The following is a 21,321-nucleotide window of genomic DNA, read 5'->3' on the forward strand; positions in this document are numbered from 1 at the left end:
ACTACAATTGTAGATCCTATGCCTTCCACTAGATGTCAACAGTCTTTAGAAATGGTTTCAGGCTTGTATTCTGAAAAATAAGGGAGTAAGATCAGTCTGAATGACTGGACCCTAAAGTGTCACAGAGCTTTTTCATGCGCAATCCCGAGAGCACGCCTTTCTTGTTTACCTTTTATATTGACAACGTTATTGTCCGGTTGAAATATTATCGATTATTTAGGCTAAAAACAACCTGGGGATTGAATATAAACGTTTGACATGTTCCTATCAATTGTACTGCGTTTGAGCCTGTGGATTACTGAAGGAAATGCGTAAACAAAGCTGAGGTTTTTGGATATAAAGAGAGACTTTATCGAACAAAACAAACATTTATTGAGTAAATGAATGTCTTCTGAGTGAAACCATATGAAGATCATCAAAGGTAAGTGATTAATTGGATCTCTATTTCTGACTTGTGTAACTTCTACTTGGCTGGTTACTGTTTGTAATGATTTGTCTGCTGGGCGATGTTCTCAAATAATCGCATGGTATGCTTTCGCCGTAAAGCCTTTTTGAAATCTGACACTGTGGTTGGATTCACAAGCACTTAATCTTTAAACCGAAGTATAACACTTGTATGTTTTCGGAATGTTTATAATCAGTATTTCTGTATTTGAATTTGGTGCTCTGCAATTTCACTGGATGTTGGTCAGGTGGGACGCTACCGTCCCACGTACCCTAGAGAGGTTAAGACCTTAAGGTCAGTCAATCCAGATAATTTCAAGAATTTAGAACGTTTCTTCAAATGCAGTCGCAAAAACCATCAAGCGCTATGATGAAACTGGCTCTCATGAAGACCGCAACTGGAAAGGAAGACCCAGAGTTACCTCTTCTGCAGAGGATAAGTTCATTAGAGTTACCAGCCTCAGAAATTTCAGGCCAAATAAATGCTTCAGAGTTCAAGTAACAGACCGGAAACATGACCGAATACAAACAGTGTAGCTGTTCCCTCCGCAAGGCAATCAAACAAGCTAAGCGTCAATATAGAGACAAAGTAGAATCGCAATTCAACGGCTCAGACACGAGGTATGTGGCAGGGTCTACAGTCAATCACGGATTACAAAAAGAAAACCAGCCCAGTCACGGACCAGGATGCTTGCTCCCAGGCAGACTAAATAACTTTTTTTGCCCGCTTTGAGGACAATACAGTGCCACTGACACGGCCCGCAACCAAAACATGCGGACTCTCCTTCACTGCAGCCGAGGTGAGTAAAACATTTAAACGTGTTAACCCTCGCAAGGCTGCAGGCCCAGACGGCATCCCCAGCCGCGCCCTCAGCGCATGCGCAGACCAGCTCGCTGGTGTGTTTACGGACATATTCAATCAATCCCTATCCCAGTCTGCTGTTCCCACATGCTTCAAGAGGGCCATGAAAGCCAAGGTAACTGAGCTAAACGACTACCGCCCCGTAGCACTCACTTCCGTCATCATGAAGTGCTTTGAGAGACTAGTCAAGGACCATATCACCTCCACCCTACCTGACACCCTAGACCCACTCCAATTTGCTTACCGCCCAAATAGGTCCACAGACGATGCAATCTCAATCACACTGCACACTGCCGTAACCCATCTGGACAAGAGGAATACCTATGTGAGAATGCTGTTCATCGACTACAGCTCAGCATTTAACACCATAGTACCCTCCAAACTCGTCATCAAGCTCGAGACCCTGGGTCTCAACCCCGCCCTGTGCAACTGGGTACTGGACTTCCTGATGGGCCGCCCCCAGGTGGTGAGGGTAGGTAACAACATCTCCACCCCGCTGATCCTCAACACTAGGGCCCCACAAGGGTGCGTTCTGAGCCCTCTCCTGTACTCCCTGTTCACCCACGACTGCTTGGCCAAAGGAGATGATTGTGGACTTCAGGAAACAGCAGAGGGAACACCCCCCTATCCACATCGATGGAACAGTAGTGGAGAGGGTAGTAAGTGTTAAGTTCCTCGGCGTACACATCACAGACAAACTGAATTGGTCCACCCACACAGACAGCATCGTGAAGAAGGCGCAGCAGCGCCTCTTCAACCTCAGGAGGCTGAAGAAATTCGGCTTGTCACCAAAAGCACTCACAAACTTCTACAGATGCACAATCGAGAGCATCCTATCGGGCTGTATCACCGCCTGGTACGGCAACTGCTCCGCCCACAAGCGTAATGCTCTCCAGAGGGTAGTGAGGTCTGCACAACGCATCACCGGGGGCAAACGTCACAGGAAGGCCATAAAGATCATCAAGGACAACAACCACCCGAGCCACTGCCTGTTCACCCCGCTATCATCCAGAATGCGAGGTCAGTACAGGTGCATCAAAGCTGGGACAGAGAGACTGAAAAACAGCTTCTATCTCAAGGCCATCAGACTGTTAAACAGCCACCACTAACATTGAGTGGCTGCTGCCAACACACTGACTCAACTCCAGCCACTTTAATAATGGGAATTGATGTCAAATATATCACTAGCCACTTTAAACAATGCTACCTAATATAATGTTTACATAACCTGCATTATTCATCTCATATGTCTACGTATATACTGTACTCTATATCATCTACTGCATCTTTATGTAATACATGTATCACTAGCCACTTTAAACTATGCCACTTTGTTTACATACTCATCTCATATGTATATACTGTACTCGATACCATCTACTGCATCTTGTCTATGCCGTTCTGTACCATCACTCATTCATATATCTTTATGTACATATTCTTTATCCCTTTACACTTGTGTGTAAAAGGTAGTAGTTTTGGAATTGTTAGTTAGATTACTCGTTGGTTATTACTGCATTGTCGTAACTAGAAGCACAAGCATTTCGCTTCACTCGCATTAACAGCTGCTAACCATGTGTATGTGACAAATAAAATTGGATTTGATTTGGAGCAATATGCCATCCGATCTGGTTGGCGCTTAGTGGGACTATCATTAGTTTTTTTAACATGACAATGACACAACACAAGCTGTGTAAGGGCTATTTGACCAAGAAGGAGAGTGATAGAGTGCTGCATCAGATGACCTGGCCTCCACAATCACCCGACCTCAACCCAATTTCGATGGTTTGGGATGAGTTGGACCACAGAGTAAAAGAAAAGCAACCAACAAGTGCTCAGCATATGTGAGAACTCCTTCAAGACTCTTGGAAAAGCATTCCAGGTGAATCTGGTTGAGAAAATGCCAAGAGTGTGCAAAGCTGTTTAACACTTTTTTGGTTACTACATGAATCCATATGTTTTATTTAATAGTTTTGATGTCTTCACTATTATTGTTCAATGTAGAAAATAGTAAAAATTAACAAGTAGGTGTGTCCAAACTTTTTACTGGTGATGTGTATATATTTTTTTACTTTGCCAAGCACCACAGCCTAATGGGGTATTTATTTTAGCTCTAGATTGCAGGAAATAGCAGTTACATGTGTTTAAAAACTACCTGGCTAGCCAGCCTTTCTAGAAAGAGCATTGAATTGTGGGTTTTTGTATTCCACTTGAGCTTTGCGGATTTCCACAACAATTTTCGTGTTGCTCCCTAACTTATAACGGCGAAATGCAGAAACAAAGGGCATATTTGCGTTATTTAACAATGTAAATCAGAGGAATTAGGGGTTTTGAGTGAGTTATTCCCTGAATATAAAATAGTATTGGTGTTCCAACACACAGCAAATGTCTTCCAACCACCATGCATACCAATGTATTTGCGCTATGTGATTGCATTGCCTGGGAAATGTTAGGAAGTGAGACTGACAGACAGTCATATCCAAACAGGCTCTTGTTCCCGAGAGTCAGATGTCCCCCGACGCTGACGTAAAGAGAGAGAGGGACAGTGTCCCCTGTCTGCTACCCCCTCACCCCTCTGGACCCTTACAGGTGGCTGATAACTAGCTAGTTACTTCCCAGTGGTTATCTGAGTTAGCAGGAAATCATTGCTGGTGTGGAGTATTTAATGCCATGTAAAGCTTGGCACAGTGTACTACTGTAAGTGAACAAAGCTTGCTGAACACCAGTTAGTTCATACCATTGGTGGCTTGTGTGATATTCTAACTGAGTATGGTCTTATAATGAAATGCACACATACACACACTGTTTGTTATCCCAGATGGTGACTCCAGCCAAGAGGAGGGTGTCTGAGTCCAGCACGTTCATCACCAGCAGCGGAGGAGGGAGGCGGACAGGAGCCAGCCCCTTTAGCGTTGTTATGGCAGCATGTGGGTACCCCTCACAAAAGTATGTAGACACTCCTTCAAATTAGTGGATTCTATTTTTTTTCAGCCACACCCGTTGCTGACAGGTGTATAAAATCGAGCACACAGCCATGCTATCTCCATAGACAAACATTGGCAGCAGAATGGCCCGTACTGAAGAGCTCAGTGACTTTCATCGTGGGACCGTCATAGGATGCGATCTTTCCAAGAACACCTGCCCTGATAACTGTAAGTGCTGGTATTGTGAAGTGGAGCAACAACGGCTCAGCCTCAAAGTGGTAAGCGACACAAGCTCACAGAACACGATCGCTGAGTGCTGAAGCGCAAAGTGCATAAAAATCGTCTGTCCTCAGATGCAACAATCACTACCAAGTTCCAAACTGCCTCTGGAAGAAAGGTCAGCACAAGAACTGTTCGTCGGGAGCTTCATGAAATGGGTTTCCATGGCCAGGCAGCAGGACGCACACGAGCCTAAGATCACCATGCTCAATGCCAAGCGTTGGCTGGAGTGGTGTAAAGCTCGCCGCCATTGGACTCTGGAGGAGTGGAAATGCTTTCTCTGGAATCACACTTCACCGTCTAGCAGTCTGATGGACAATAAGGGTTTGGTGGATGCCAGGAGAATGCTACCTCCCCGAATGCATGGTGCCAACTGTAAGGTTTGGTGGAGGAGGAATAATGGTCTGTGGCTGTTTTTCATGGTTCGGGCTAGGCCCCTTAGTTCCAGTGAAGGGAAATCTTAACGCTACAGCATACAATGACATTCCAGATGATTCTGTGCTTCCAACTTTGTGGCAAAAGTTTGGGGAAGGCCCTTTCCTGTTTCAGCATGACAATGCCCCCTAGCACAAAGCAAGGTCCATACAGAAATGGTTTGTCAAGATCGGTTTGGAAGAACATGACTGGCTTGCACAGAGCTCTGATCTCAACCCCATCAAACACCTTTGGGATGAATTGGAACGCCGACTGTGAGCTAGGCCTAATTTCCCGACCTCACTAATGCTCTTGTGGCTGAGTGGAAGCAAGTCCCCGCAGCAATGTTTCAACATATAGTGGAAAGCCTTCCCAGAAGAGTGGAGGCTGTTATAGCAGCAAAGGGGGACCAACTCCATATTAATGCCCATGATTTTGGAATGAGATGTTTGACGATAATGTGTCCACATACTCTTGGCCTGTAGTGTACATCTGCCTCAACCTAAATAGAGTGGAATAGAGTAAAATGGAACACTACTTTGTTATTTAGTTCTGTTGAAAGCGATTTGTCTTTTTGCTTTCTCTTTGTTGAATGGTGTGTGTCTGTGTGTTTTTAATGTTGCTCTTTGATGGATTCCCTTCCTACTTTAGCCACTCCCAGAGGCAGCAGGCCCAAAGTGAAGCCGGCTATAGAGCTGGTCAGGTCGTGTGAGAGGCAAGGCCAGTCGGGCCTGGGGGAGCTGAGGACGGCCAAACCCTACCACAACGCCGCCCCTGGCATTACACTGAGCCACAGCAGGAGGGAGCAGGTGCAGAAGGACTTACCATAGAAATGGAGTTACATTTACATTCATGCATTAATTACAGATATACAGTGCCTTAGGAAAGTATTCAGACCCCTTGACTTTTTCCACATTTTGTTACGTTATAGCCTTATTCTAAAATGGATTGAGACATGTTTTTCCTCAGCAATCTACAAACAATACCCCATAATGACAAAGTAAAAACAGGCTTTTAGACATTTTAGGAGAAGTACCTTATTTACATAAGTATTCAGACCCTTTGCTATGAGACTCGAATTTGAGCTCACTTGCGTCCTGTTTCCATTGATCATCCTTCAGATGTGTCTACAGCTTGATTGGAGTCCATCTGTGGTAAATTCAATTGATTGGACATGATTTGGAAAGGCACACACTTGTCTATATAAGGTCCCACAGTTGACAGTGCATGTCAGAGCAGAAACCAAGCCATGAGGTTGAAGGAATTGTCGATAGAGTTCGGAGACAGGATTGTGTCGGATTGTGTATTGTGTACTAAAATATATCTGTAGCATTGAAGGTTTCCAAGAACACACCTCCATCATTCTTAAATGGAAGAAGTTTGGAACCAGCAAGACTCGAGCTGGCCGCCCGGTCAAACTGAGCAATCGGGGGAGAAGGGCCTTGGTCAGGGAGGTGACCTCTGTCAGGGTGATGGTCACCCTGACAGAGGTCTAGAGGTCTTCTGTGGAGATGGGAGAACCTTTCAGAAGGACAACCATCTCTGCAGCACTTTATGGTAGAGAGGCCAGACGGAAGCCACTCCTCAGTAAAAGGCACATGACATTCCGCTTGGAGTTTGCCAAAAGGGACCAAAAGACTCTCAGACCATGGGAAACAAGATTTTCTGGTCTGATGAAACCAATATTGAACTCTTTGGCCTGAATGCCAAGCGTCACATCACTACGTTGAAACCTTGCACACTCCCTACGGTGAATCATGGTGGTGGCAGCATCATGCTGTGGGGATGTTTTACAGCAGCATGGACTGGGAGACTTGTCAGGGTCGAGGCAAAGATGAACAGAGCAAAGTACGAAGAGATCGTTGATAACCTGCTCCAGATTGCTCAGGAACCTCAGACTGGGGCGAAGGTTCACCTTCCAACAGGACAACAACCCTAAGCATTCAGCCAAGACATCACAGGAGTGGCTTTGGGACAAGTCTCTGAATGTCCTTGAGTGGCCCAGCCAGAGCCGGGACTTGAAGCCGATCGAGCATCTCAGGAGCGACCTGAAAATAGCCTTGTAGCAATGCTCCCCATCCAACCTGACAAACCTTGAGAGGATCCGCAAAGAGCAATGGGAGAAACTCCCCAACGACAGGTGTGCCAAGCTTGTAGGGTCATTCCCAAGAAGACTCAAGGCTGTAATCACTGCCAAAGGTAATGCAACAAAGGGCTGAGTAAAAGGTTTGAATACTTATGTAAATATGATATTTCATCATTTTGTTTTTGCTTTGTCATTATTGAGTATTTTGTGTAGATTCATGTGGAAAAATAACAATTTAATCCATTTTAGAATAAGGCTGTAACGTAACAAAATGTGGAAAAAGTTAAGGCATCTGAATACTTTCCAAATGCACTATGCTTTTTATTTTATTGTATTTACTGTACTACTCAGTAGTGTCCCAATCCTAACTGGAGATGTATGTAACTATTTTGTGTAACTGACAGTCAATCTCTCACTGTCAATGGGAGATTTGAGTAAAAATTCCAAATGCACTTTGCCATTACATAGATACTGCAATTCTCAGCCTAACACATCGATACCAATGGGAGACTAAGTGAAAATTCAACTTCAATTTAAGTAAGGATTTGTCCCTTAGAGTAATGTACTTGAGACTAGATGGAAGCTAAACCCTCCTGTAGCATAGGCAGCAGCACTGAGGGCGAGGTCCTAACACCAACGTCAGTTGAAATATCTCTCGTATATGACAGAGTGGAAGTTGGGATTTGCTCCTAAAAGTTTATTATTTTTTTTCCCCAGATGGATGCGGTGGTTGCTCTATCACAGAGCAAAGCTACCAAGCAGGACACCAGAGCTGGACCTGTAGCAGAGAAATACCGCAGGGTTGGTCTGGTCTTTCTCCTAACTGTTAGGAGTGGTAGTACAACGGATAGTAGTTTTTCATTGCTAATCGTACTAGTAGCTGTAGCAATAGTTGTAGTAAGTATGTTCTAGGTAGCCTTGTCTGTGCCAGAAAGGCTACTGTCCTCTGGGCCAATCTCCTGTTTCTGTAGCATGCGTCAGCTTTATGTACAAATACACCGCCCTTGGACAGTATGCTCCTAATAGTAGTGACATTGCGATATGGTAATATTGGAGTAATGATTATACATTTATAGCAGGGTTTCTGTTAGCCGGCAATTACCGGCTTTTGGCCCCCTAAAAATAAATTAAAACTGTTGCTGGCCAAAATGACCGGGAGGAAGAAAATCCCATTGCAAAATATTTTTTTATTCATTAATGGAAATTAATACACCGTGATCCATTGGATGCTAAAGAAATGAGCGCATGGAAGTCAAAGCCTATAGGCCAATGGAGCATTAGTTCTGTAACTTTAATTGCTCTTTCATACTGAGGATTGGTGATTATCAACGGGGAGATTGTTGGAACGATTTTCAAAATCGATTACGGTGAGAAACTATAGATTTAATATATCATTATTTGCCTCCCCAAGTGGCGCAGCATCGCATTGCTTGAAGTGTCACTACAGACCTGGGTTCGATCCTAGGCTGTGTCACCACCGGCCATGACCGGTAGTCCCGTAAGGCTGCGCACAGCATCATTAGGGGAAGGTTTAGCAGGGTGGGCTTTACCTGGTTCATCGCGCTCAAGTGACTCCTTGTGGCGGGCCCGGGCGCCTTCAGGCTGACTGCGGTCATCAGTTGAACGGTGTTTCCTCGTTGGTGCGGCTGGCTTCTGGGTTAAGCGGGCAGGTGTTAAGAAGCGCAGTTTGGCGGGTCATGTTTCGGAGAACGCATGACTCAACCATCGCCTCTCCCGAGCCTGTTGTGGAGTTGCAGCGATAAGACCAGATCGCAAATTGGATATCACAAAATTGGGGAGAAAAGGGGGTAAAATACCCCCCCCCCAAAAAAAAAAAAAATATGCTGTGTATATATCATGTTTTAAATATTCTCATTTGCAGTGGATGTAAAAAATAAAATACAAAATCCTACATTTCTGTGCAGCAGGTGAGGTACTTCTATGTGTGCTCAGGCGCTTGCGCTCCCTCGAAATAATCAGGACAGAGAAACCTGACACATACTCATTGCTTACATGGAGCACTCCAAACAAACAACAAACAAATCTTGTAAATTATGGTTATGAAATAAACTAAAACTTCTTTCTCACAAGTGTAGCAGATTGTGAACTCTGCAAAAAGCGTTTCCACTCCGAGAATGAGAATGATACATGACTGTAATTAATACATGCACCAACAGAAATGTGTATAACCAAATGATGGGTATATTTACTACTGGTGACATGTAATGGGGAATTGGTTAATAAAAAAAATATCCACGGGCAAGCGATTCACACAATGAAACAATGAATGCGCAAGAATTGTCTTAACATTCTACTCAAGAAAAATTATACTCACACCCCCCTCTTTCTAAATTGAACAGAGATTTGCATCTCTCTCACATATGGAACCGCTATCAGGTGCGCTGTTTTCCCGCAAATTGCATTTATTGGCTGCTTCCTTACTTGTTCTGTTAAGATGCATTATCATCATCTAAATCAGATTTCTGTCATTTTGAGCACCGTAGGTAGACGCCATAATGAGTTATGCACCCAATGCATATGGGTTCAGTAAATTCCTCAAATGGCCGGTAAATTAAAATCTTCCCGGTCAAGTTGTCCGGCGCCACATTATATATAGCTATGGTTGTAGTAGTAGCATCTGTAGTGGTAATTCTATAAGTCTATCATTATTAGTTGTACCTGACTAACGAGGAGCAGTAGCAGGAGTTAGTAGCAGCAGTTTAATTATTGTACCGGTACTCGTCTTGCAGCACATCCCAGTGGACAAAGTGGTGGAGATGGTCCAAACTGACCAGGCAGAGGAAGAGGAGCTTCTTGGTACAGTTCCTTCACACTTTATATACTGTATACAATGACTGATATCTGGTTGTCCTAACTAAATTGAATGCACTGACTATTTAGTCGCTCTAGATAAGTGTCTGCTTAATGACAACTAAATTGAATGCACTGACTATTTAGTCGCTCTAGATAAGTGTCTGCTTAATGACAACATGTCATTTAAAAACAAATGTAGATAGGTTGTGACAGTCACTTGGGCATTCACATTTTCTCTGTAATACATCTCCCATAAATGTAACACAAATGTAATGACAGTAAACACACCGTTTATTTCCCTTTACCCTCATTCCATCTAACAGACAGCAGCATTGTCCCTGACTCCCAGCCTACCATGAAAACAGAGAGTACTATGTAAGTACATGGTCTCTGTCATTCAAATTACAATTGATTTAAAATCGGACTTTGAATCAGACATGTTTACTCATGGAGGAGCTTTTAGACCGTTTGTGTGTGTGCGTGCGTGCATCTTTGTGTGTGTTCGAACAGATTCTCCCACTGGAAGAAAGTGTCTGTATCTGAGATGCTGCTGCCGGTACAGAGAGGCTTCCAGAAGGCACTGCCCAAACCAGGTAATCTGCCCCAAGAACTTCCTCCTCCCAATCCCCTACAGTATTCTACAGTTATTTTCACAACATGTACAGGACCTATTTAGTTTTTTAAAAAGAGTTCAACTTTAAATAAATACTTTTAGAATTATAAAAATGTTGATAGGAATACAGTACGTAACTGAATTTAGATTTGAGTAGGTAGTTAGGTAAGCTTTAGTAATCGCCTTACTAAATCCACTCTCATCAAAAGACTCATAACAGTTGCTGCTATTATTGAAATGTCTCATGAGAACCATGCATGCACAGTGTCTCCAATAGACCTTATTCACGCTGCGGCCATTGTTGATTGACCGACCATGTTCAGCTTTTGCGGTGGTGTTCAAATGTAGGCTAAGGTGTTTTTGTTCTCCTTAAAATTATCACAAGTATTGCATCGTACGTAGGCTACATCTTTGAAAACAGAAGTTATTAAAATATATATATTTTTTTAAATTCTACCCAAAGTGGATTTGGTCTCATCAGAGCTTTTAAACAAAATTAAATATATATATATATATTTAGAAGGATTCAGCTGGCTGGACCGATTCGGGCAGTATATGCTGAGAGAGCCATGTTTCCATGAAGCAGAATGCGTTACAATACCTGATGTCTCTCTGGAAAGAGACCCGCGCCCTGAGCTCGTCAACTTTATTATCCAGAGACTGAACATTAATTAGCGAGTAATATACTCGGAAGCGGTGGGTGGTGTCCGTGCCTCCTAAATCAGACTAGAAGACCACTCCGAGTACCTTTCCTTCACCGGCGATGTTTCTGGAATTTCTGGAATCAGTTCAATTGCCCTGGGGGGTGCGAACAAAGGATCTGCTTTGGGAAAGTCATATTCCTGGTGTTGATGCTGGTGAGTTACCGCTGCTCTGATATCCAATAGTTATTCCTGTATGTAATAACACAAAAACATTTCTGGTCTAACAATATATAAAAGAATACATAAAAATGAGTGGTGCGTGACCCTAGGGTGGTAACACATACATTCTAAGTGATTTCAATGGGTCTTTCTCCATTCTGATTGTTTTATGCTGCTCAATTCAACTTCTCAAGCCCCCTGAAAATGCAGCATTTATCAATTTATGCATTTCCTGCACTCATTTGAGATAATTTCCACACTGCCACGTAGGGTTGCACGATATGGGCAAACAATCTAGGCCTTATTTTTAACCAAATGTTGCAATTTGACTTGCGATTTAGAGCCTACACCATCACTGGTATTATCAGGCTGTATAGCTAATCACGTTTGTGCTGACTCAGTAATTTTATTAGCTAGCAAGCCAACTAACTAGCGATTAGAATTAGTGGCTAATAAGATTTAGGCTCAACTTGCTAAGAAAAAACAACCTAGCTGTTTGCATATGTAAGAAACACAAACAAATAGTGTAGGGTTCCCCTACTAAAATGAATCTTGATCAACCAAGAGTCATCTGTTCTTTCAACCAATCGATTGGTCAACATTTTTAAACTTGTATTTTTCCATATATTGACACATCATGTGTGTTTTAATTTCTGACTGAAAAGTTAGAAACTTACTCTGCTGGTGTCTTGTCCCAGTTTATGCCCTCATTTGTAATGCAAACCCGGGCGGTAGTGTGTTTTGGGACATTGTCTGCAATTGGAGAATAAAAAAAAAACATTTTGCCTAACAGCCAACATTAGGTACAATACTAGAAATATACATGTAAATAGGCTTAAACATAACACAATATTGCTATAATCCTACCTTGAAAGAAATGTGGTGAATTATTATGGAACACATAGCTGTCCATAAGGTGTAGGCTACAATATTTTATGTACCTTTTGCTTTGTAAATAGTTAAATTTACCATCAAAAATTAAATTTGGCCTGGTCCCTGGTGAGGAATTGCCCCCCACACATGGAGTTTGAGCAGGACAATAGACTCTTACCGAGTCCACCAAATGCACTGTTTTCTAACTGTCACGCCCTGACCTTAGATCCTTTTTATGTTTCTATTTTAGTTTGGTTAGGGCGTGAGTTGGGGTGGGCATTCTATGTTTTGTTTTTCTATGATTTTCTATTTCTATGTTATGGCCAGGTATGGTTCTCAATCAGGGACAACTGTCTATCGTTGTCTCTGATTGGGAACCATACTTAGGTACCCTTTTTCCCACCTGTGTTTGTGGGAAGTTGACTTCGTTTAGGGCACATAGCCTTTGAGCTTCATGGTTTGGTTTTGTAGTGTTTTATTTGGCGTCATTTTGAGTTAATAAAGAAAATGTACGCTTACCACGCTGCACCTTGGTCCAGTTCCTTCAACTGCCGTGACACTAACCACATCTGGATGGAATTACTATGGGAATAAATATCACTGAATAACAGACACATTTGAATAAAGTAGGCTAATGAAGGCAACACATTGTTACTGACTGAAACTCCCAAAGTCATCCAATTTTTATAATAGGATTTGAAGCAATATTCTACCCACATGTGGTCAACTATTTCAGCATAATTTTGTGCTGCTCTGAGACAAGCATGGGGACTGGTCTTGATAAATCAATTCGATTTTTATTTACACTGAATTGCCGTTTGGTATTAGTTAGCCTACAATGCATTCCTGAATTGAATCGCTTTAGCCGACATGTTGAGGTTTATTAATCTCTTTAGGTTTTATGAGCTATGTCAAATGTATACAAAAGTCTGCAATGATTAAAACGGTTACACGTTGATAGTCATAGTCATATGTAAAACATATTTATGCAGCGTTTGGCAACATGCATCTCCGACATCTATTACTGATTCATTCCTCAACTGAAGAATGAGAAAATTAGCAAATGATGCTGCACTGCGTTATTGTTTCATGTTAAAGACATGGCAGCTTATTGGAATGGGAGTGAATGTATTGTAAAATGGTGAATTATATGGACGTGTTAAGCCAAGATTCATGAAATATGAATTTATGAGTACAAAACTATCATTGAACAATTATATTATTCTATCCAACCTTGATGTGCTATTAACAGGACAATATACTCTAACTGAGTCCGCTTTCTAACCACATCTGGATGGATCCATAACAAATTACTATGGGAATAAATATCACTGAATGACAGAAATATTGGAATACAGTAGTCTAATGAGGGCAACAAATTGTTGCTTACTGGAACACCCAAAGTCATCCAATTGTTATAATAGGATTTGAAGCAATAGTCTACCCGTGTGTGGTCAACTATTTCAGCACCATTTTGCACTGCTCTGAGACAAGCATGGGGACTGGTCTTGATAAATCAATGAGATTTTTATTTTCACAGAATCTCCATTTAGGGTTTTGGTTAGCCTACAATTAGTGTGTGGAATTGTTATGATTATTTCTCTCTTCACTTGCAGTCACTTAGTAGCCTACTCCTGACCGATGACGTTGTACAGCGCCATATTTTCGTTTTTCTTTCAATATTAAATAAACACCATAATATTAATCTAATTCATTAAGATGTATTTCTTAAAATCAATCCCATATACTATGTTTTTTCAAAAAAAGGTTTTAAATTCTCAAGTACAGCCAATATTAAAGACAGTCAAATTCTTCTCAAAGATACCCTCTTGTGGTCAAACTAACTAGCATTAATGGCAGCAATAGCTGACACTTAAATAACGTGCCATAGAATTCTGTGGCAGCCCGAGAGGTGTGCTGCACTACGACACAACTTTTAAAGGAAGAACCACTGTAATGTATATACAGTACCAGTAAAAAGTTTGGACACACCTACTCATTCAAGGGGTTCTTTATTTGTACTATTTTCTACATTGTAAAATAATAGTGAAGACATCAAAACTATGAAATAACACATGGAATCATGTAGTAACCAAATAAAGTGTTAAACAAATCAAAATCGAAAATATATTTAAGATGTTAGATTCTTCAAAGTAGGCACCCTTTGCCTTTATGACAGCTCTGCACACTCTTGGCATTCTCTCAATCAACTTCATGAGGAATGCTTTTCCAACAGTCTTGAAGGAGATCCCATGTTTGCTGAGCACTTGTTGGCTGCTTTTCCTTCACTCTGCGGTCCAACTAATCCCAAACCATCTCAATTGGGTTGAGGTCGGGGAATTGTGGAGGCCAGATCATCTGATGCAGCACTCCATCACTCTCCTTCTTGGTCAAATAGCCCTTACACAGCCTGGAGGTGTGTTTTGGGTAATTGTCCTGTTGAAAAACAGATTATAGTTCCACTAATAGCAAAACAGATGGGATTGCCTATCGCTGCAGTTTAACTATGTAGTACGCTAGCATGGGTATTCGGACACAGACAATATCATTCGATTTGAAGAACTCAGAAGAACAGTGCTCATCCATTTTCATTGCCGTCTGCCATGGTTATAAAAGACGACCGTTCATTAGCTACCTGCACGAGCCGTTTATGTTAGTGTTCATCTGTGAATAAGGTCTACATTGAGGTTTTACTGAAAGTGTTTCTCTCCGGTCTCCAGAACTTGAGAACGTAGAGCAACAGGAGCGTCCGTCGTCTGCCCAGAGAGGTTCTGGGTCGGTCCCTGGGTCAGCAGTCAGCCACAAGCAGCTCCACGCCCAGCTCACCCAGCGCCTGGAGGAGGTCCTCCGCAAGAGGGACCGGGGTACTGGGCCCGAGGGGCGAGCTGGAGTCCAGATCAGAGTGCCTGAGGAGCGAGGTGGGCCACAGGACCGAGGGTCCCGAGAGCGAGCTGGAGCCCAGGGAGGAAGCGGGCCTGAGGAGCAAAGTGGAGCCCAGGGAGGAAGAGGGCCTGAGGAGCAAGATGGAGCCCAGGGAGGAAGAGGGCCTGAGGAGCGAGGTGAGCCCACTGGGAGAGGTGCCAAAGTGTCACGGCAGGATGCAGGAAGGCCTGGTCAGACCAAGGGGAAACCTAAGAGCCAGAAGTCTCAGGAAACTGAAGCCACCCCAGGGAAAGCCCCTGTCAAACGCACCCCAGCTAAAGATATACAGGAGAGGGCAACACCTAACTCCAAGGTTAAGGCCACTGGGTCAAACTCCAGTAAAGACAAGGTGAGGATATAGAGTGTGAAGAGCAATTGAATACGATTTTGAGCTTGGTGCAAAGCTGTTTGAATACCCCGTCCCAGTCCGAGTTGGAGCTTCCTTATTAAATGGAGGCAGTGAACTGTAGCCAATGGGTTGCACCTTGCTCCCTTGCTTTTGTACAATGGCAGTAGTAGTATAACCATTCCATAGCATTGGTCTATCAGTGTCTCAAGTTTAGTAGTAGTAATAGTATATTGGAGTTATAATAACAATAAAACACCCTTTCTCACATGTTCCCCTCATCCTCTGCAGAGAGAGGAGGTGGTGACGGGCACCATGATGAGGTTAATCTCCAGCCACTATGAGAATAGCACATCATCCACCACCATTAAATCCCCTGTAGAGTCTGTCCCTCGCTGGCCCCTTCCACCCACCAACAGGTACTGCAGCAACAGGTACTGCAGGAAACAAAACCAAGTGAACATATAACATGGTAGAATGGTGTGCAGAAGTTTGGTCTAGCGCAGCGGTTCCCAAACATTTCCTTTCCGGGTACCACCAAATCACTGTCAAAAGCTCTTAAGGACAACCATTTGCAAATTCGTGTATATCTTTTAACAAAAAATGTAGAGTCAGTTTCATCAGAGAATGTAATAAAATGCCTATTACAGATGGATGTTAAACAATTTGCATTGTGAAAAGCACTACACACTCCCTTCCCCCAGAGACCGGGGTTCAATCCCGGGCTATAGTGTAATAATGACAATTTTCTTTCCTTTGTGGTAGATCTGTTTTGGAGAAGAGTTGGTTGCCGCCATCGATGGTGAGTGCCTGAGCTGTTGTTTTCTGATTGATAAACAGAATAAGTAATATTCATTTTAATTGTATGAATTTAGGTAGCAGAACGTGGTAGCAGACCGAACAGCTACCTCTGGTAAGAAGTGGGGTGGTGGTGTGTGTCTATTTGTCAATAACAGCTGGTGCGCAGTGTCTAATATTAAGGAAGTCTCGAGGTATTGCTCGCCTGAGGTAGAATACCTCATGATAAGCTGTAGACCACACTACCTACCAAGAGAGTTTATCTATATTCTTTGTAGCGGTCTATTTACCACCACAAACCGATGCTGGCACTAAGACCGCACTCAACGAGCTGCATAAGGCCATAAGGAAACAAGAAATTGCTCATCCAGAAGCAGCGCTCCTAGTGGCCTGGGACTTTTATGCAGGCAAACTTAAATCCATTTTACCTCATTTCTACCAGTATGTCACCTGTGCAACCAGAGGAGGAAGAAGAAGAAAAACTCTAGACCACCTTTACTCCACACACAGACACGTACAAAGCTCTCCCTCCATTTGGCAAATCTGACCATAATTGTATCCTCCTGACTTCTGCTTACAAGCAAAAACTAAAGCAGGAAGTACTAGTGACTAGTAATTCGGAAGTGGTGAGATGACGTGGATGCTACGCTAGAGGACTGTTTTGCTACCCCGCAGATCCTCAACACAAGGGCCCGTCGGGTACGTGCTTGGTCCCCTCCTAAACTCCCTGTTCACCCACGACTGAGTGGCCAAGCACGACTCCAACGCCATCATTACGTTTGCTGACGATACAACGGCGGTAGGCCTGATCACAGACAACGGTGACACAGCCTATAGGGAGGAGGTCAGAGACCTGGCAGTGTGGTGCCAGGACAACAACCTCTCCCTCAACATGAGCAAGACAAAGGAGTTGATCGTGGACTACAGGAAAAGGAGGGCAGAACACGCCCCTATTCACATCAATGGGGCTGTAGTGGAGCGGTCAAGAGCTTCAAGTTCCTTGGTGTCCACATCACCAGCAAACTATGGTAGAAGCACACCAAGACGGTTGTGAAGAGGGCATGACAACGCCTATTCTCCCTCAGGAGACTGAAAAGATTTGGTATGGGTCCCCAGATCCTCAAAAGTTCTACAGCTGCACCATCGAGAGCATTCTGACCGGTTGCATCACCGCCTGGTATGGCAACTGCTCGGCATACGACAGTAAGGCGCTACAGAGGGTAGTGCATATGGCCCAGTATATCACTGGGGCCAAGCTTTCTGCCATCCAGGACCTCTATCCTAGGCGGTGTCAGAAGAAGGCCCCAAAAAATAGTCGAAGACTCCTGTCGCCCAAATAATAGACTGTTCTCTCTGCTACTGCATGGCAAGCGGTATCGTAGGGCCAAGTCTATCTCCAAAAGGCTCCTTAACAGCTTCTACCCCTAAGCCGTAAGACTGCTGATCAATTAATCAAATGGCCACCTGGACTATTTGCATTGACACCCCCCTTTATTTTTACACTGCTGCTACTCGCTGTTTATTATCTATGCATAGTCACTTTACCCCTACCTACATTACCTCAACTAATCTGTACCCCCCGCACATTGACTTTAATTTATTTAAGTAAATATTTTCTTAACAATAACATTTTTTTTTAAATGCATTGATGGTTAAGGGCTTGTAAGTAAGCATTTCATAGGACGGTCTACACCCGTTGTATTCGGCGCAAGTGACAAATACTATTTGATTTGGAGGATTTGTTAGGGTTGCATAAGACGTGTTTTCCCCTCATGCGTTCACAAGCTAGTGCCTGAATTCTCTCCCTCATAGGTGGGAACGGCAAAAGCCCCAGGATATATGAAGTCCTACACTAACTCCAAGAAGCCCTCTGCAGAACAACAAGGGTATTTATTTTTGTCCAGTTTCATTCAAATTCTCCCCATGCTGCAACACAACCAGTGTATCTTATATCTGATAACCCATGACAACTTGTCTGAAAAATGAATTTAGCTAAATCTAGAAACTGACCTATTTTTTTTTATACAAAATAATAATTGTTTTATTATTTTGTCCTGATCCCATGCCTAAAATGTTGATTCTTATTTCCTGTTTGTGAATGGTATTGTTGATTTCATCCATTGTTTCTTTGTGTAGAGATGATGTCTTTGCGTTCAAAGTTGATACATCTATGACCACTGGGGTAAATAAATATATATTTGATCTACGTAAATCCAATTAATGAATTAGGCCTACTATTTGTTAGCAGACTTGGGTTCAAATACCTAAGCTGTGCTGGTTTGAGCTTGCCTGTTGCAATGGAACCAATAGAAACATCCCCAAAGTGCAAACCCACCCACCTAGCACTCCAGGCAGGCTACAGCAAATACTTGAAGTATTTGAAAGATTTAAAATAGCATTTGAACCCAGGCCTTTTCAATTGGTTCCATCGCAACAGGCAAGCTCAATCAAGCACAGCTTAGATATTTGAAATGATTCCATATATTATTCTCATGCACAGGTGGATGATGGTTTCTAATTCTCTGCTCTCTTTAGGGGGAGGGGAAAATGTCCTCGGACACCTCTGCCATTGATAGCAGGTAGGAGCTATTTGAAGGCAGTACTCATTTGGTTACATCTGACTGGGGCTCTCTCAATTAGTCTTTCCTTGATTCCTTGTATCCTTTCTTCTCGCCTCCTTCTCAAAACTCATTGGAGAAGACATGGGGAGGGACCTTGGGGAGATTCTCTTACAATATGGTTGAGATGGAGGCAAGGAGATAGGATTTTAGGAATCAAGGACAGATTAATTGAGAAAGACCCTGAGTCTCATCTGTGTTATAATAGTGTCTTCTAGTGTTGCGGTAAATAATCCCTCATGTCAATGTGATGTGATTCAGTGACGTTTTTTCCCCTAGTGCTACTCACAACTCCTGGGCATTCCCCAGCACTGCCAAGAAGGGCCAAGCAGTCAAGGTATGGAGGCAAACACTAATTGACACAATATGATGGGAGAACTTTTGAATGGAGAGATGGAGATTGCCTCCTTTTGTGTGTGTGTGTGGTTCTCTTATCTCGGTGTGTGAAGGTGTCTGTACTCTTGTCGGGTGTGTGTGTGTGAGACTGTGTGCGCGTATGTATACATTTGTAAACCTGCGTATGTGTACCCATGTGTGTGTGCACCTCACTGAATTGTCGCTGCAGTCCCAGGTAGCAGCTCCGCGGCGCCACGTGAAGAAGCACCTGTTCAGCGACACAGACACAGACGCCATGATGGAGATCAGCTGGCTCAAAGAGTCCAGCAGGAAGCCCAAGCCCAAAGTGATCGACTACAGCCGTCAGCCCCGGCTCCACCCCCCTGCCCCCAACACCACATGTACGCTCACACGATACGTCACTTAACCTTTCCACACTACTGAGCCAAACCTAACCGAGCCAAGCCAAACTGTATTGGGCTGGCCTGGTTAAGCATCCACCATAGTTGCTGGAACTGTGTTGAAAATTTAAGGACAATGTGAAAATAATAAATCCAAGCCAGCACTGTATGGTTTGGTCCTATAGTTTTAATCAGTCTGTGTCTGTTGCGTTGAGTGAACTCACTAGTCAAACATAGCCTACACCCTTTTAATATTTTTTATTTATTTAACTAGGCAAGTCAGTTAAGAACAAATTATTATTTACAATGACGGCCTACTGTTGAACAGTGAGTTGACTGCCTTGTTCAGGGTCAGAACTACATATTTTTACCTTGTTAGCTCGGGAATTCAAGCCAGCAACCTAACCTTTCGGTTACTGGCCCAACGCTCTAACCACTAGGCGACCTGCCGCTACCTTATCTCTCTCTCTTTTCTATTTTAGATGAGTCCCCAGACTTACCACCTAGCTCATCCAAGCCTGTGAAGGAGAAAGCCAAGCCAAAGAAGGTGAGACTGACAATCCAATGGTTTTAAATCAACGAGGGGGAATCTCAATGAGCTAGTGCACACTTCGGGTAGAAGGGATGGGGAATCGGAAACCAGCCTTGTATCTTGAAACCTTAGAATCCAAAGTGAGTTAATCAACTTTTCATCCTTACTACTGCTCTGTTGCAACCTAGAAATAGGATTCCTAAAATGGGCTTCCCCATCCAAATCAATGGGTGACTGATGGGTGGAATTGTACTTGTATGGTTGCATCAGTCAGCATTGCCTCTGTCGGCCACAGTGTGTCATGCTCGCCTTTCAGAAGAGACAGAGGGTGAAGGAGAGAAGTGTAGAGCAGAAAGAGAACAGTGGAGTGGCACTGGTGGCGGCAGGGACCAGTCAAGCAGCCAGGAGGCTGCCCCGGAGAGCCGCCGCCACCAACGCCAAGAGCTACAGGGAGCCCGACAGCGCCAGCCAATCAGGGACTGAAGAGCCGCCAGCTCCTAAGGTCCTGCTTTCTTCGCTCACACATATGCCCTTTCCTCATGATTAGGCTCTATTACTGATTTAAATAGAATAATGAAATAAAGTGTTCATTAAATAATATAGGCAATTTATCTCCGAGTTCACGTTATCCTTCTCCTAGACATAATACTTTTTTGGTTGGTAGTAAGTAATAAAGGTGAAATCAGTTACATTGTTATATTTTAGTTTAGATGGCAGACTAAAATCAATCAGATCACAATACATTTAGTTGCAGTGGAATAAATAATGGATAGTTGTTTTTTTACCACTTTTTACATGACCAACTTGTAATAAAAGTATGTTATGGGATTATTATCTCCCAACAGAAGCGCTCCATCGGACCAGCGGAAAAGATCGAGAAGGTTTGCCAAGAGGCTGTCGAGGTGAAGAAGAAAAAGGCAACCACCCCGGCCAAGGAACAGACGAATGTACCGAAAGAGTCTTCTTGGGCTGCCCGGCTGGCCTCTTTCAATCCTTCCCCGCCTGCCATCGAGAGGATGAGAGGTAAGGCAAACCCACGGCAAACCCAGCCCACCTACACCAACCAAGGACCAGTTGAAACTGGTTTTCACCTGTGTATTCTGTCCATATAATGATTCAAATTATGTGGTTCTGTCTACAATCATTGAAAAAAATGATCATATTATTTTTTTGTTGGCACTACGCAATCGCTGGAA

General features: G+C 43.3%; 1 protein-coding gene across 4 annotated transcripts in view; it reads left to right on the forward strand.

The window, feature by feature from the left end:
- LOC118361082 (synaptonemal complex protein 2-like) overlaps positions 1 to 21,321 on the forward strand; it is a 60,841-nt gene that overhangs the window by 10,725 nt on the left and 28,795 nt on the right. Inside the window, exons 17-34 of one of the 4 annotated variants that reach the window (XM_052482848.1) lie at positions 3,794 to 3,895; positions 4,125 to 4,233; positions 5,575 to 5,732; positions 7,727 to 7,810; positions 9,760 to 9,826; positions 10,147 to 10,198; positions 10,334 to 10,416; positions 14,893 to 15,443; positions 15,732 to 15,874; positions 16,206 to 16,242; positions 18,051 to 18,124; positions 18,375 to 18,420; positions 18,774 to 18,817; positions 19,118 to 19,193; positions 19,422 to 19,593; positions 20,076 to 20,140; positions 20,442 to 20,627; positions 20,971 to 21,148. In XM_052482848.1, coding sequence (XP_052338808.1) covers positions 3,794 to 3,895; positions 4,125 to 4,233; positions 5,575 to 5,732; positions 7,727 to 7,810; positions 9,760 to 9,826; positions 10,147 to 10,198; positions 10,334 to 10,416; positions 14,893 to 15,443; positions 15,732 to 15,874; positions 16,206 to 16,242; positions 18,051 to 18,124; positions 18,375 to 18,420; positions 18,774 to 18,817; positions 19,118 to 19,193; positions 19,422 to 19,593; positions 20,076 to 20,140; positions 20,442 to 20,627; positions 20,971 to 21,148 — 2,227 coding nt within the window. The remainder of the gene's footprint in view (positions 1 to 3,793; positions 3,896 to 4,124; positions 4,234 to 5,574; positions 5,733 to 7,726; positions 7,811 to 9,759; positions 9,827 to 10,146; positions 10,199 to 10,333; positions 10,417 to 14,892; positions 15,444 to 15,731; positions 15,875 to 16,205; positions 16,243 to 18,050; positions 18,125 to 18,374; positions 18,421 to 18,773; positions 18,818 to 19,117; positions 19,194 to 19,421; positions 19,594 to 20,075; positions 20,141 to 20,441; positions 20,628 to 20,970; positions 21,149 to 21,321) is intronic. The other 3 variants (XM_052482850.1, XM_052482849.1, XM_052482851.1) reach the window with 3 other exon arrangements.

Source organism: Oncorhynchus keta, chromosome 28 (assembly GCF_023373465.1).
Source record: "Oncorhynchus keta strain PuntledgeMale-10-30-2019 chromosome 28, Oket_V2, whole genome shotgun sequence".
Classification (NCBI taxonomy): domain Eukaryota; kingdom Metazoa; phylum Chordata; class Actinopteri; order Salmoniformes; family Salmonidae; genus Oncorhynchus; species Oncorhynchus keta.